The 12,468-nt window shown below is 40.4% G+C and overlaps 1 protein-coding gene across 1 annotated transcript in view; it reads right to left on the bottom strand.

Moving 5' to 3' along the window:
* Positions 1 to 12,468, bottom strand: part of Tesk2 (testis associated actin remodelling kinase 2) — a 111,481-nt gene that overhangs the window by 72,667 nt on the left and 26,346 nt on the right. The window contains exon 2 of the mRNA XM_028889769.2: positions 5,680 to 5,983. Coding sequence (XP_028745602.1) covers positions 5,680 to 5,901 — 222 coding nt within the window. The 5' untranslated portion in view covers positions 5,902 to 5,983. The remainder of the gene's footprint in view (positions 1 to 5,679; positions 5,984 to 12,468) is intronic.

Below are 12,468 nucleotides of genomic sequence, written 5' to 3'. Positions count from 1 at the left end.
TTCTCTTTTTCTTCTCTAGGGCAGCTGAAGGTCATTAAGTGGCCTGTGTAACTTGTATCTGAAGTCAAATATTTCTTTTCATTGTCACTGATGTTCCATTTACCCTGACCTTTAAGGTTCTATAATCATTGGCACTTTATAATCAAAACTAAAATCTAACTTCCACTCAGCCACACACTATAGTTATTAGATCATGGGTTGGCAAACTTTCTGTTTGGGGTCAGACAGTAATTATAACACAATAGGGCTCTGAGGCCTTGTGGTCTCTAGCAACTGCTCAGCTTACGCACTGTAGCACAAAGCAACCATCAAAAATAAATTAACACTACATGCATCGTCACCACTGTGGTCTTTGGGTATCCACCACACTCCTTTTTCACGGTCTGCCTTCTTGACCAATCATGCTGTAAAATCCATGCTCACTGCTCACACAGATGGATTACAGGAGGGCAGCAGCTACCTGAACAGATGTTTCAGGAGCAATCTTGGTCTTTATTAAGAACTGATGGGTCCTCTGTAGCCCATCTATTGCTGGCATCCCCTCAAGTGTTACCTCTTCAATACTCAGGCACAGAAAACGAGAAATGAGGGGACAGAAAAAAACCTAAGAGACAGGCTAAAAATAACAGGCATGGGCTTTCACTGGCCTGTTTCCTCATGAGATGAGTTAAATTGTTTTGATAATAAAAACATGAGTTAAAACCATCTTACAGCATAGCTGTATATAGATTTAATGTTTATTATATTCCATGTATAACCCATCTGTGTTTTGCTTCATAAATATTTTAGACCTTCTTTTCATAAACTTGTTAGCAGAGAACAGAAAACACTGTATACAATTCTTTCAAATATACATAAATAATGAAGAAATGCCTCATAAATGATTGCTTATAAAAAAAAAAAAACAAAAAAAAAAAACGAAATATATTTGGTGGCTCAATTCTGTGATCCCAGCACTGGGGAAGTGGAAGCAAGAGGATCAAGAATTCAAAGTCATCCATGGCTACATAGCAAGACTTGAGGTCAGCCTGACTAAGAAAAATGAGGAGCTAGAGCCTAAGTATGAAGTCCTTGGTTCACTGGAGACATACCCTCACAGGATTCCATTCCCCCAATGGTTACCTCTTCAAGAGTAAAGAAACAAATACAAGAAACCAGGACATAGAAAACTAAGAAGTATGGTAAAAATAAATGATGAGAGTTTTCATGATTTGATCCCCTATGGGTCCTTACCTTACTCTGTGCTCTTGCTTAAAATAGTGCTTTTTCTTTTTCTTTTCTTTTTTTCCTTTTGGGTTTTTGAGACAGGGTTTCTCTGTGAAACAGTTTTAGCTGTCCTGGAACTCACTCTGTAGACCGGGCTAGCCTCAAATTCACAGAGATCTGAGTTTGAGGCCAGCCTGGTCTACAAAGCAAGTTCCAAGATAGTCAAGGCTACACAGAGAAACCCTGACTCAAAAAATCAAAAAGGAAAAAAAAAGAAAGATTTTGAAGATAGAGACCAAAGAGACGGCTCAGCAGTTTAGAGCACATGTTACTCTTCCATCGGGCCAGAGTTTGTTTAGTAGCACCCACATGGTGGTTCACAACCAGAGATAACTCCAGTTTCTAGGGACCTGATATCCTCTTCTGACCTCCACAGACACCAGATATATACATGGGGCACATACATATAATGTAGGCAAAACATACACATAAGATAAAATAAATCTAAAAAGAAAAGGATCTTTAACAGAATGAAGGGTATCTATCTCAGCCTCTGAATCATATAATGTTTAACTGGAAAACATTACAAGTATTCCTATTAAAGTCAGGAATGAGACGAAAATGCCAAAAGTCATTTGTTTTGTTTTGCTTTTTTGGTTTTTTTCGAGACAGGGTTTCTCAGTGTAGCTTTGCACCTTTCTTTCCTGGAACTCACTCTGTGGCCCAGGCTGGCCTCGAACTCACAGAGATCTGCCTGCCTCTGCCTCCCGAGTGTGGGGATTAAAGGCATGTGCCACCACCGCCCGGCCAAAAGCCATTATTTTAAAAATGTTCAGGAAGTCTAAATCAAAACACTTTGCTAAGAAAAACATTATTAAAGTATAGAAGTAGAAAATAAATGTATCATTATTCACATATGATCAGCAAGCTGAAAAACCAAAGCAAGTCAACTTTAAAATCTATTATATGGGGTTGGAGAGATGGCTCAGAGGTTAAGAGTACTGGCTGCTCTTCCAGAGGTCCTGAGTTCAATTCCCAGTACCCACACAGCAACTCTATCTGATGTCCTCTTCTGGTCTGCAGGCATACATGCAAACAAAGAACCTATATACATTTAAAAAACAAAAAAAAAAATCTAGTCGGACAGTGGTGGTGTATGTCTTTAATCCCAGCACTTGGGAAGCAGAAGGAGGTAGATCTTTGTGAGTTTGAGGCCAGCCTTGGTCTACAGATCAAGTTCTTGGACAGCTAAGGCTACACAAAGAAACCCTGTCTTGAAAAATCAAACAACAACAACAAATCTATTACAAAACTTAGATTCAGTAAACTAGCTACATGAAAAAAATTCAACATTTAAAACAAAGTCAGGCCAGTATTGGAAGAGTACATGCTAAGAGTATGTGCTTTTGCAGAGGCCTAGAGTCTGATTCACAGTGCCCACAACAGGAAGCTCACAGGGGATTTAACACCATCTTCTGGCTTTCAAGGCACAAATCCACACACAGACAACATGCATACACATACTAAACAAACAAATATATATATATATATATATATATATATATATTGAATGTCAGGGCATAGTACAACATGCTTCTTACCACAGTACTCAGAAGGCAGGTCTCTATAGATTCAAGGTCAGCCTGGTCTATGCAGTGAGACTCTGTTCCCAACCACCCCACAGAGAGAGAGAGAGAAAAAAAAAAAAAAAAAAAAAAAAAACATGCAAGCCAGGCTTGGTGGCACATGCCTACAATTCAGCACTTGGAAGGAAGAAGCAGTAAGATCAAAAGTTCAATGTAGCCGGGCGGTGGTGGCGCACGCCTTTAATCCCAGCACTCGGGAGGCAGAGCCAGGCGGATCTCTGTGAGTTCGAGGCCAGCCTGGGCTACCAAGTGAGTTCCAGGAAAGGCGCAAAGCTACACAGAGAAACCCTGTCTCGAAAAACCAAAAAAAAAAAGTTCAATGTCATCCTCAGCTACTTAGGGAGTTTGAGGATAATCTAGGCTATATAAGACTCTATCAGACAAAATAAAAGAGATAAAAATAAAAATTATATTTTAAAAGCTATTAACTGTGCCTAAATTAGTCTACAAATGCAATCTCAATATGGCAAGAGCCAGTTTTTAGAAATTAGTTTTAAAATTCACATAAAAAATAAGAGAGCTGGAGAAGTAACTCAATGGTAGAGCATTTGTTCAGCACGTACAAGGAAGGACCTGTGACCAAGGCCCAATACTCCTCCAAAAATAAAAGTAAAAAAGGAAGGAAGGAAGGAAGGAAAATACCAAGAAAATTCTAAAAAAGGACAAAAGAGAGCTAAATTAACCAAATGTCAAAGCCACATGATTAAATTATTATAACAATGTGTACTGGTATATGAATAGATAGACTAAATCACACTGTATAGGAAAATGTAACACAAAGATGGTGACAATTTTAATCAGTGGGGAAAATATCAAATAGATAATAAATTTTGGACCAAGCTTGGTGATACAGACCTGTAATCCCAGCTACTTGGAGACTGAGATTAAGAGGATTCAAAGTTCAAGGTCTCCTTAGGCTACATAGTGAGTTCAGTGGCAAGGCACTTGCTTAGCATGAGAGGCCCTAGTCTAGTTTCCAATACTGTAACAAATACACACACAAGTGTTAGTGGTACAGCAGAGTAGCCATCTAGAAAAGTGAATGTAATACTATTTAATGTAAAATAATAAAGACTACAAGATTTAAAAAGAAAAGAGGGCAATGGAGGGGGCTCAGTTAGCAAACTGCTTGCCCCAAGCGTGAAGACCTGAGCTTGATGCCCATGGGAAAAGGCCTCTACTTCCAACACCAAGGAGGCAGAGGCAGGGAGATCTCTGTGAGTTCAAGGACAGCCAGAGCTACATAGAGAGACCTTGTCTCAAGAAACCAAAATATAAAGAGATGGGTGTGGTGGTGCATGTCATTAGTCCAAGCTCTCAGGGAGACAAAGGCAGGCAAATCACTAATCCTGTCAGCCTGATCTACAGAGGAAATTCCAGGACAGCCGAGGTTACACTAAGAAACCTCTCGGAGATAGATAGATAGATAGATAGATAGATAGATAGATAGATAGATAGATAGATAGATCTCTATGAGATCCAGACCATCCAAAACTACCCAGCGAGACTCTGTCTTAAAAACAAACAAAAAATAAAATGGAGAGTTATTGAGGACTATATTCAACCTCTGGTCTATGTATTACCCACATATGGGGAGGGAAGGCGGGGAGAGGAAGAGGAAGAAAAGGAAAAGGAAGGAGGAGGAAGAGGAAGAAGAGGAGGAGGAAGAGGAAGAAGAAGAAAGGTTTATTTGGGCTCATGGTTGGTTTAGGCTCAAGCAGCTTTCTTTCTAGCAGAGTCCTAAAGCAAGGTGTCACAGGACCCAAGGTACAGTCTCTGCTCTGTCTCTGATAGGACCAAGAGTAGGGGACCCTACACTGATGACATATCTAACCTTGATCACCTCCAAAGCCACACCTCCAAACACCACAGATGAAGTAACACTTTACACTGGATTTGATTAAACTGTATCAAGCATTTTGGAAGGTACAAACCATATTTAAACCAAAGTGCATATGAATGTAATTTAAAAAAAAAAAAAAAAGTTTGCGGCTAGAGAGATGGCTCAGCAGTTAAGAGCACTTGCTATTCTTCCAGAGGACTCAGATTTGATTCCCAGCACCCGTATGGTAGCTCACAATTGTCTGTAATTCCAGTCCCAGGGGACCTAATATCCTCTTCTGGCTTCCCTGAACACCAGGCATGAATTTGGTGCACAGACACATGCAAGCAAAATAGCCATACACATAAAATTAAATTTTATTAAAATTAGATGCTCAATGAAAGACAAAAATAGTGTATGTTAAAATATGAGATGATCAGATATGGTAGTGCACTCCAGTAACCACAGCACTTAGGAAACAGATTTGAATCAATGTAAGTTCAAAGCTAGCCCTGTCTATACAGTAAGTTTGAGGCTAGCCAGAACACTCATGCTTGCACACTTATATACACATACACATACACCCCATTGGGAGGGGGGAGTATAGGTAGTTCAGTGGCAGAATATTTGCCTAGCATGTACAAGGCCCTGGATTCCATTGCCAATATTTTAACAATAAAAAAACAAAACAAGTAGACGTTATATGAATGAGGTCTCTCAAAATAGTTTAAATCATATCTGGTAGCTCACAGTTTGCGTAATCTCAGCACTCAGAAGGCTGAGGTAGGAGAAACAGTGAAAGTGTAGTGGTACACACCTGTAATCCCAACACTCAGAAGTGGGGGCAGGCGGATCTCTATGAGTTCAAGGCCAACCTGGGTTATACGGAGAGACCCAACTTAAAAGAGCAGTAACAACCAAACAAAACACCATCAACAGCGATTAACTCTGCAGTGATTCTGACTGTCAGGAAACTATGAAATAAGCTGAGACATCACCACTCACCTTGAACACTTCAGAGAAGAACCCAGATCCTATTTTTTCACGGGTGAAGTCATCTAAACTTGTCAGTCTGGAAAAGGCACTAATAATTGCACGATACGAAGATGACGAAACTCTTCCCACTTGGATAGTGTTCCCATCCCCTCCACCACCTCCTTCAAATTCTTCCAGACGCTCCACACGTGGGGGAAATCCTGCAATTGAGTTCCGCTTGCTCCGATCCATAATTTCAATAATGACCTCTTCTTTTAAGAATGAACTCCACTCATAGTTTTTTGTTCGGTTTTACTTCTTTTCCAGTGTGACACTACAGAAAAATACAAAACACATTTTACTAAAATCATTAATGACTACATAAAAACCAACGAACTCTCAATGCAAACATATTTATTTCCTTTTGCATTCTACTTCTGATTTCCAGATCTAAATTCTTCTGTCTTCTCTTTCGAAACACCACCGACATACACAAAGGCAAGCTGTATATAAAGATCATAGATTAACATTCTTTAAAAAAAATTTTTAAGCCAGGCTTCGGTGGCACACACCTCTAATTCCAGCACTCAGAGGCAGGTGGATCTCTGAATTTGAGGCCAACCTGGTCTACAGAGCAAGTTCCAGGACAGCCAGGGCCACACAGAGAGAAACCCTGTCTCGAAAAACAAAACAAACAAACAAACAAACATTTTTTTTTAAGATTTATCTATTTCATTCCATGTGATGTGTGTGTGTGTGATGTGCTTGCCTGGTACCCACGGTGGTCAGAAGAGGGCTTCAGATCGCCTGGAACTAGACTTACAATGGTTGTTGTCCTGGTTAAGTTGCTGTTTTGTTGTATGGGTTTTTTTCTGTTTTGTTTTGTTTTGTTTTGTTTTGTGGGGGTTTTGTTGTTTTGTTTTGGTTTTGTTTTCTGATACAGGGTTTCTCTGTGTAATAATTCTGGCTGTCCTGGAACTCACAGATATCTGCCTGCCTCCTGAGTGTTGGGACTAAAGGTGTGCACCACCACCAGCTTGTCCTGGCTAGTTTTATATCAACTTGATACATGCTGGAGTCACTTGGAAAAAGGGACACTCAACTGAGAAAATGCCTCCATAAAATGTACCTGTTGGCAAGTCTGTAAGGTATTTTCTTAATTACTGACTATGTGAGAGGACCCAGCCCATTGTGGATGATGCCATCCCTGGGCAAGTAGCCCTGGGTTCTATAAAAATGCAGACTGAAAACTATGGAGAGCAAGCCAGTAAGCAGTACCCCTCCATGGCCTCTGCATCAGCTCCTGCCTCCAGGTTCCTGCCCTGTTTGAGTTCCTGTCCTGACTTCCCTCAGTTATAGACTGTGACATAGAACTGTAAACTGAAACAAACCCTTTCCTGCTCAAGTTGCTTTTGGTCAGTGTTTTATCACAGCAATAGAAACCTAAGACAGCTATGAACCACCCTTGGAGTACTGGGAACCAAACCCAGGTCATGTGCAAGAATAGCACATGCTCTTAACCACTGAGCCATCTCTCCAGCCCTGCAGACTACATTCTAATAACAAAACAGCAGTCCATCGTTCATTAGCCACCCATCCCTTTTACAAAAAAAAAAAAAAAAAAAAAAAAAAAACTGGAAAAGCATGATCTGGGGCTTTAGCTCGGTAGCAGGGATAACACTTAGTCTGAGAGCTTTATCTACTGCATGCCATTTGATTCTCAAATCATTCATGATAAGGATTATGTTCATTTCACAGAGAGCAGGTAACCATACTGTCACTAAGTGACAGAGAAAACTAAAATGCAAGATTGGTTCAAAAGCCTGTGATCCTGCCAATGTCCCTTATGGCCACACATAATGTTATTAATTTGAAAAATTATTAGATTCAAAGATATAAAATAGCCGGGCGGTGGTGGTGGCACATGCCTTTAATCCCAGCACTCGGGAGGCAGAGCCAGGCAGATGTCTGTGAGTTCGAGGCCAGCCTGGGCTACCAAGTGAGTTCCAGGAAAGGCGCAAAGCTACACAGAGAAACCCTGTCTCGAAAAACCAAAAAAAAAAAAAAATCTAAGTGCCTTTATTGAATATCTCCTAAGTGGTATCAAGGGGCTGGAGAGATGGGCTCAGCAGTTAAGAGCACTACCTGCTCTTCCAGAGGACCCAGGTTCAATTCTCAGCACCCACATGGCAGTTTACAAATGTCTGTAACTCCTGTTTCACGGGATTGGACTCCCTCACACAGACATACGTGTAGGGAAAACACTAATGTACATAAAATAAAATTTTTTTAAAATGTGGCATCAAAACTGTCTTGAAAAAAGAAAAAAAAAAATCACCATACCAAAAATTTAAGGTTGCAAGAACAAAATGTTAAATTTTACAACCAGAAGGGCTCATTAAGTCCAGTTATCTATTTTAAATCTGGAGAAACATACAGACAAGAAAGTGAAAATACAAGAAGTAAACAATTGAGACCAGCATTGGTGGCCCACTCAGGAGGCAGAGGCAAGTGGATATCTGGGAGTTTGAGTCCAGCCTGGGCTACAGAGCAAGTTTCAGGACAGAGCTACATAGTAAGACCCTGTCTCAAAAAAAAAAAAAAGAACAAGTAAATAAATGGTTGTGGTCTATTTTGTGTTCTTCAATGTTTATTTTTTGGTTTTGAATAAGCTATTTTGTTTTACACATTTTTATTTACTAGAGGTGGAAGCAGACACTTCTGTGCCACAGTATGCATGTGGAGGTCAGAAGACAATTTGTGGAGTCAATCCTCTCATTCTTCTATGTAGGTCCCAGAAATCAAACTCAGGTTGCTGGGTTTGACCACAAGCACCTTTACGGCTGAGCCTCCTCACCAGCCCAGTATAAGCTATTTATTAACAAAGTGTGACATGGGACCCATGAACTGAGGGAGTGTATTTTCCAAGGCTATTTCTGTCATTTGAATAAAAATCAACTAGGGAGCCAGAGAGGAGAACAAAGCCTGTTATCTCGGGGTTAGAGACAGGTAGACAGTCACAATTTCAAGGTCAGCCTGGTTAACATAGGGAATTAAGGCCGTCCAGGAACACATCTGTCTCAAAAACAAAGAATCATGTGAGGAGCCGGGCATATGTATACATATGTAAACCCAGCACTTGGATGTTAAGCAGAGGCCAGCCTAAGCTACACAGAGAGACCCTGCCTCAAAAACAAAACAAAAACAAAAAACCCAAAAATTACCAGAGGAGGTATTTAAAACCCACAGTTCTGATCTTCTACTTGACCCAGTAAATCAGAATCTCCTGGGACAAGGCCTGGAGATTTAACTAGGCTTCACAGGGATATTTATTCTAAAAGCTGGCAGTCCTCAACTAGAGGAAAAACGGAACTGTTTTGTTTCAAGATCTTTGATATTATATGTATGAGTGTTTTGCATGGATGTATGTCTGTGCAACACTTTGCATGCCTGGTGTCTGTGAAGGCCAGAACAGGGCTTTGAATCCTCTGGAACTGGAGTTAAAGATGGCTGTAAGCTGGCATGTGGGTGCTGGGAATTGAACCTGGGTCCTCTGTGAGAATAAGTACACTTAACTGTTGAATCATCAGAGAGGAAACTGAAGTGGCTTTGGGGGGGGGGGTGTTGTTTTTGTTTTGTTTTGTTTTGAGACAGGGTTTCTCTGTGTTGTTTTGGTGCCTGTCCAGGATGGCCTCGAACTCATAGAGATCCGCCTGGCTCTGCCTCCTGAGTGCTAGGATTAAAGTCATGCACCACCACTGCCTGGCAAAATAGCTTTTAAGCAGTAGAAATTTTACTATTATTTTCTTACTTAAGCTCCAAAACATGCCTCCAAAGTAGATGTTACCTCTAGTTTACAGAAAAGGAAAAGTAGGCTAAGAAAGCTGGGAAATCTGTCTAAGCATACACAGGTAGTAGAACCAGAACTGGAGCTGGGCTCCAACTTGTACCAAAGCTCAAGATTTTCTATTTCATTATTAATTGTTCAGTGTTTATCCACTATGAGATCTGTAATGACTTAAACTAGTCACCACAGGAGAAAAGACAGAAACTTAAAGTGGCTGGTCATAAATTGGATGGAAACGGAAAGAAAACTTCTATCAAGAACTGAGACTAAGCGGTTATAGTGGAAAGCTGGAAAAACAAACCATATTAAATTGAATTTGAATGTTTAAGATATAGCTGCCTGCTAAATTAAAGTTAACTAACTTGAGCAGTTTGCCATTTAAAGTTTACTTTGAATACCACAAGGGGTTGCCAACAAACTTTTTGTTTGAGAACGCAAAGTTTATTGAGTACACTACAAGGTGATGTCAGTCTGGCTAGTAACAAAGTACCACATGCAGTGTAGCCAACAGTCCTTCATTTTAATATACATAAATTTACTTACTAATTTATTTATGGGCATGTGCCACAGCACATGTATTAGTCAATTCTTTCCTTCCACCATGTGGCTCCTAAGGATGAAACTCGATCATCAGGATTGGCAGGAAGTGTCCCTATCCACTATGCCATTATTAAACTATTCAATACCCAGAGAGTTCCTGGGGGTGATAGATCAAGCACGGAAAATAAAGTTATTGTCTTGTTTTGGTTTGTTGAGACCTCACCCCTGCTGTGTGGCCAGTATGACCTCACAGATGCTGGGGTTACAATGTGTGTTGCCTCATGTCACTCCAAATGACTTGTTGCAGCTCAACAGGTCTGATTTTATATTCTCAGCTATGTAGGAAGAGATAAGGGATTTCAAATTCCAACCGGGCTGGTTGGTAGGAGTCTTGTTATAAACAGCACAATAAACTGACACTTTTTATGTTTTTATTTTGAAAAATAATATATCTTTGCTCACAGGACCCACCTTCCTTTTTTGAGGGAAAGGTGTCTTATTAAGAAACTCAGGCAGTGCCAGACTATGGTGGTGCACACCTTTAACCCCAGCACTTGGGAGTCAGAAGCAAGCGGCTTTCTGTGAATTTAAGGCCAGCCTGGTCCACAAAGTGAATTCCAGGACAGACAGCTGTTACACAGAGAAACCCTATCTCAAAAAACCAAAAAAAAGAAAAAAAGAAAAATAAGAAAGAAACCCCCAGGCTGGCCTCAAACTTCAGATTTTCCTGCCTTAGCCTCTGGAGAGCTGAAAGCATATCCATATACCACTACAACCAGCTCAAAGGGAGGAGAAAAGTTTTGAGGTTTATTTGGTTTCAGTAACTCAATGTCTTAGGGTTTCTATTGCTACAACAAAATGCCATGAGCAAAAAGCAAGCTGGGATGGAAAGAGTTTATTCAACTTACATTTCCACATTACTGTTCATCCCCAAAGGAAGTCAGGACAGGAAGGAACTCAAGCAAGGCAGGAATCTGGAGGCAGGAGCTGATACAGAGGCCATGGAGGAGTGCTGCTTACTGGCTTGTTCCCCATGGCTTACTCAAACTCCTTTCGTATAGAACCCAGGACCACCAGTCCATGAATGAAACCACCCACAATGGGCTGAACCCTCCTCCATCAATAACTAATTAAGGAAATGCCTTACAGCCAGATCTTATGGAGGTTTTTTTCCCTCAATTAGGGTTCCTTCCTTTTAGATAATTGTGGTTTGTGTGTCAAGTTGATATAATTGTGTCAGCACACACAATTAGCCAGGATCAAGGTCACATATACACAGTCTCAGCACTAGAGAGGCTAAGAAAAATGTGGACCATGTATTTATTATTCAAGGCTAGCCTGGGCTACATAACAAGCATGTCTCAAACAGACAAACAAAACAAGGCCTGCCTCAGCTATATAGCAAGTTGGGCATGGGCAACATGAGATACGTCTCAAAAACAATAATAAAGTAAAAAAGAGCCATGTGTGTTTTACATGCATGCTGGTAATCTAAACACTTAGGAGGTAGAGTCAGGAGGTTTGGGATTTCAAGGCCAGTTTCAGAGCAAGTTTGAGGCCAGTCTATTCTAGTACAACAGGAAAACATGTCTTAAAGGGGGAACAAAGGAAATATACATAGTATGCTCTATATTTAACATAGTAATAAGCCTTATGGTCTTCAAAGCAAACAATTCAAGTTCAAATCCTTGCTCCCTATCTTGTAGTTATATGATCCTAGATATATTTAACCTTGTTACATCTCCAGTCCTCATCTATAAAACAGAAACAAAAACAGTGGCTATATTATACTATACATATAGCTTATATATATTAATTTAAGTCATACAATGGTCATATGATTATTGATTAGACAAATAGTAAACATTCAGTTCTTGTCACAATTGCCTAACAATACATTATTTATAGTGAATGTCTAGAAACATGAGTTACAAAGACACTGTGATGTTTAATTTTAATTGCCAAACTTGAATGGGTTATAAAATGCCTAGGGTCAAAAACAAAAACAAATAAACAAAAAAAGTCGGGCAGTGGTGGTGCACACCTTTAATCTCAGCACTCGGAAGGCAGAGCCAGGTGGATCTCTGTGAGTTCCAACCCAGCCTGGGCTACAGAGTGAGTTCCAGGATAGGCACCAAAACTAGAGAAGCACTGTCTCAAAAAACAAAAACAAACAAACAAAATGCCTAGGGCACCAATGAAGCACACTTTTGAGTGTAGTAAACTCTCCCACAAGGGATTAACTGATGGATGGGAATAATGACTGGCCCTGAACGTAGGTGGTACTAAGCCTCGGACTGGGGTCCTGGACTGAATAAAAAGAGAAAAAGGAGACAAACTAGCTGAGTACTGCCTTTATCTGCTTCCTGGTTCACCGATATGTGAACAAACAGCCTCATGTTCCTGCCACCAAGAAACTACCCAGCACCAAG

This window comes from Peromyscus leucopus, chromosome 2 (assembly GCF_004664715.2).
Source record: "Peromyscus leucopus breed LL Stock chromosome 2, UCI_PerLeu_2.1, whole genome shotgun sequence".
NCBI lineage: Eukaryota > Metazoa > Chordata > Mammalia > Rodentia > Cricetidae > Peromyscus > Peromyscus leucopus.
The sequence above is the reverse complement of the archived record's forward strand: the minus strand, read 5'-3'. Positions and strand labels throughout refer to the sequence as shown.